General features: G+C 57.8%; 1 protein-coding gene across 1 annotated transcript in view; it reads right to left on the reverse strand.

Moving 5' to 3' along the window:
• Positions 1 to 217: 217 nt before the first annotated feature.
• Positions 218 to 1779, reverse strand: part of LYPD8 (LY6/PLAUR domain containing 8) — an 8536-nt gene continuing 6974 nt past the window's right edge. Inside the window, 2 exon segments of the mRNA XM_023509086.1 lie at positions 218 to 242; positions 810 to 924. Of these exon segments, the coding sequence (XP_023364854.1) occupies positions 218 to 242; positions 810 to 924 (140 nt within the window).

The following is a 1779-nucleotide window of genomic DNA, read 5'->3' on the forward strand; positions in this document are numbered from 1 at the left end:
GCTCCATTCTGCATGTGGCTATAGCTGCAGAAGCCCAAGGGCCTTAGCCATGTGAGTGAGAGTATGATGTCCTCTGCAGCTCCCCTCAGTAGTGATAGGACCATGAGATAACATTCTCGTTTTCCTCTCTCACTGTGGGCTGCTGAACACAGCCAAGACAATTGTTGAAGAGCCAGACATCGGCCAAGACAGAAGGAGCTCTGTGTGGCCACTGGGGTCAAAACAGGGAGTCCTGGGGTGTCCTGTGTGAGAGGGTGGCCATCAGTACCCAGAGGAGGAGGCAGAAGGTTCCCAAGGCCAAAGGGTGGCTTCTCGGCAAGGTAAGCTGGGAACCCGGATGGCCTCAGAACCAGGAGACAAACAGAATCCATCACAAAAGCAAGCGCTCCATCCCAACGCAGAGGGGAGGTGCTGCCAGAGGGTGATTGGAGGAACCTTAGCCCCAGGAATCAGGACAGATGTGGCCAGCAGGGAACCCACACTTTAATAATGGGGAAGGAGGGAGCTGTGGCATCACCTGGGGGCCTGGGGATGAGGTGGAGGCGCCTGGGGTGGAACCTCAGAGCAGCAGGCCCAACAGGAGGAGGCTGGTGAGAGCCATGGAGGGGAGGAGGGCTCCAGACCCCGTGCTCGCTGTTGCCTGAGACGTGGTCAGGGGGTCTCTGGAAGCAGTGCCCGCTGTCGCCTGAGACGTAGACAGAGTGGCTCCGGACCCAGTGCCCGCTGTCGCCTGAGACGTAGACAGAGTGGCTCCGGACCCAGTGCCGGCAGTCGGCGGAGAGGCAGAGGTTAAGGTGCCATCTACACACTGAAACTCGCGGAAGACGACGCCTCCCACGGTCTTGTTTCCCACAGACAGGAACTGACAGGTGGAGCCACTTATGTGGGAGCAGCCTCTCAGCACTAGCCGATCAGACGCCGTGTCTGTGAGCACAGAGGACACAGTAAGGCTGCCCAGGGCCTGGCCTGCTCTGGGCCCCTCACCCAGAGCGCCGTGCAGCACAGCTCAGCCACCTGCAAGAGCTGTCTGCTCCTGAAACCACGCAGGGGTAGGAGCCCGGGATAAGGAGCTCCAAACATTAATGGCAGAGGGACTGTGGAGGTCTGGGGCTCAGATCCTGACCTCCACTGGACCGCCAAGGAAATCGAACCCCAGGAGGTGGAAGGCGAGCCTCAGCTCCAAGCCAGGGCCAGAGTGGGTCCTCAGACTCCCCGGCAGGTGAAGGAGCCAGGGACAGTTTCCGAAGGCAGTTCTCCGCTCTAACCCAGGAGGAGGTCAGCCCCTAGACTCTCACCACCGCACCCCACCCTGCCTTCCAGGTTTTGCTGTCCGTCCCCCTCCTCTCTGAGCCTGAGCTCTCCCTACTCGAGTTTTCCCACAGAAGAGGTAAAACACAGCCAGAAAGGACCATGTTTCTCCTTACCCTTAATCCTAGTTCTGCTGCTGTGTTTTACCATGTTTTGAGATCCAAAATGAAGTCTAGGGCGTGGTGATGACAGCCCTGCTTTTCACTGAGCTTTCCTAAGTGCCCCTATTGTGCTGCCAGCTGCATTTCACACAGCCCTGGGGCCCAGGTAGCTCACAGGGGCCAAACAAGGGGCTCAGGGATCATAGGACTTTAGGGGTTGGTCTTTAACCACGATTACTTCACCTTAACTAAAAATGCATTACTCATCTTGGCGCCTGTGGCTCAAGCAGCTAAGGCGCCAGTCACATACACTGGAGCTGGCTGGTTGGAATCCAGCCCCAGCCTGCCAAACAATGACAACTAGAACCAA

Source organism: Otolemur garnettii, unplaced genomic scaffold (genome assembly GCF_000181295.1).
Source record: "Otolemur garnettii isolate 467f Iridium unplaced genomic scaffold, OtoGar3 scaffold00345, whole genome shotgun sequence".
Lineage (NCBI taxonomy): Eukaryota > Metazoa > Chordata > Mammalia > Primates > Galagidae > Otolemur > Otolemur garnettii.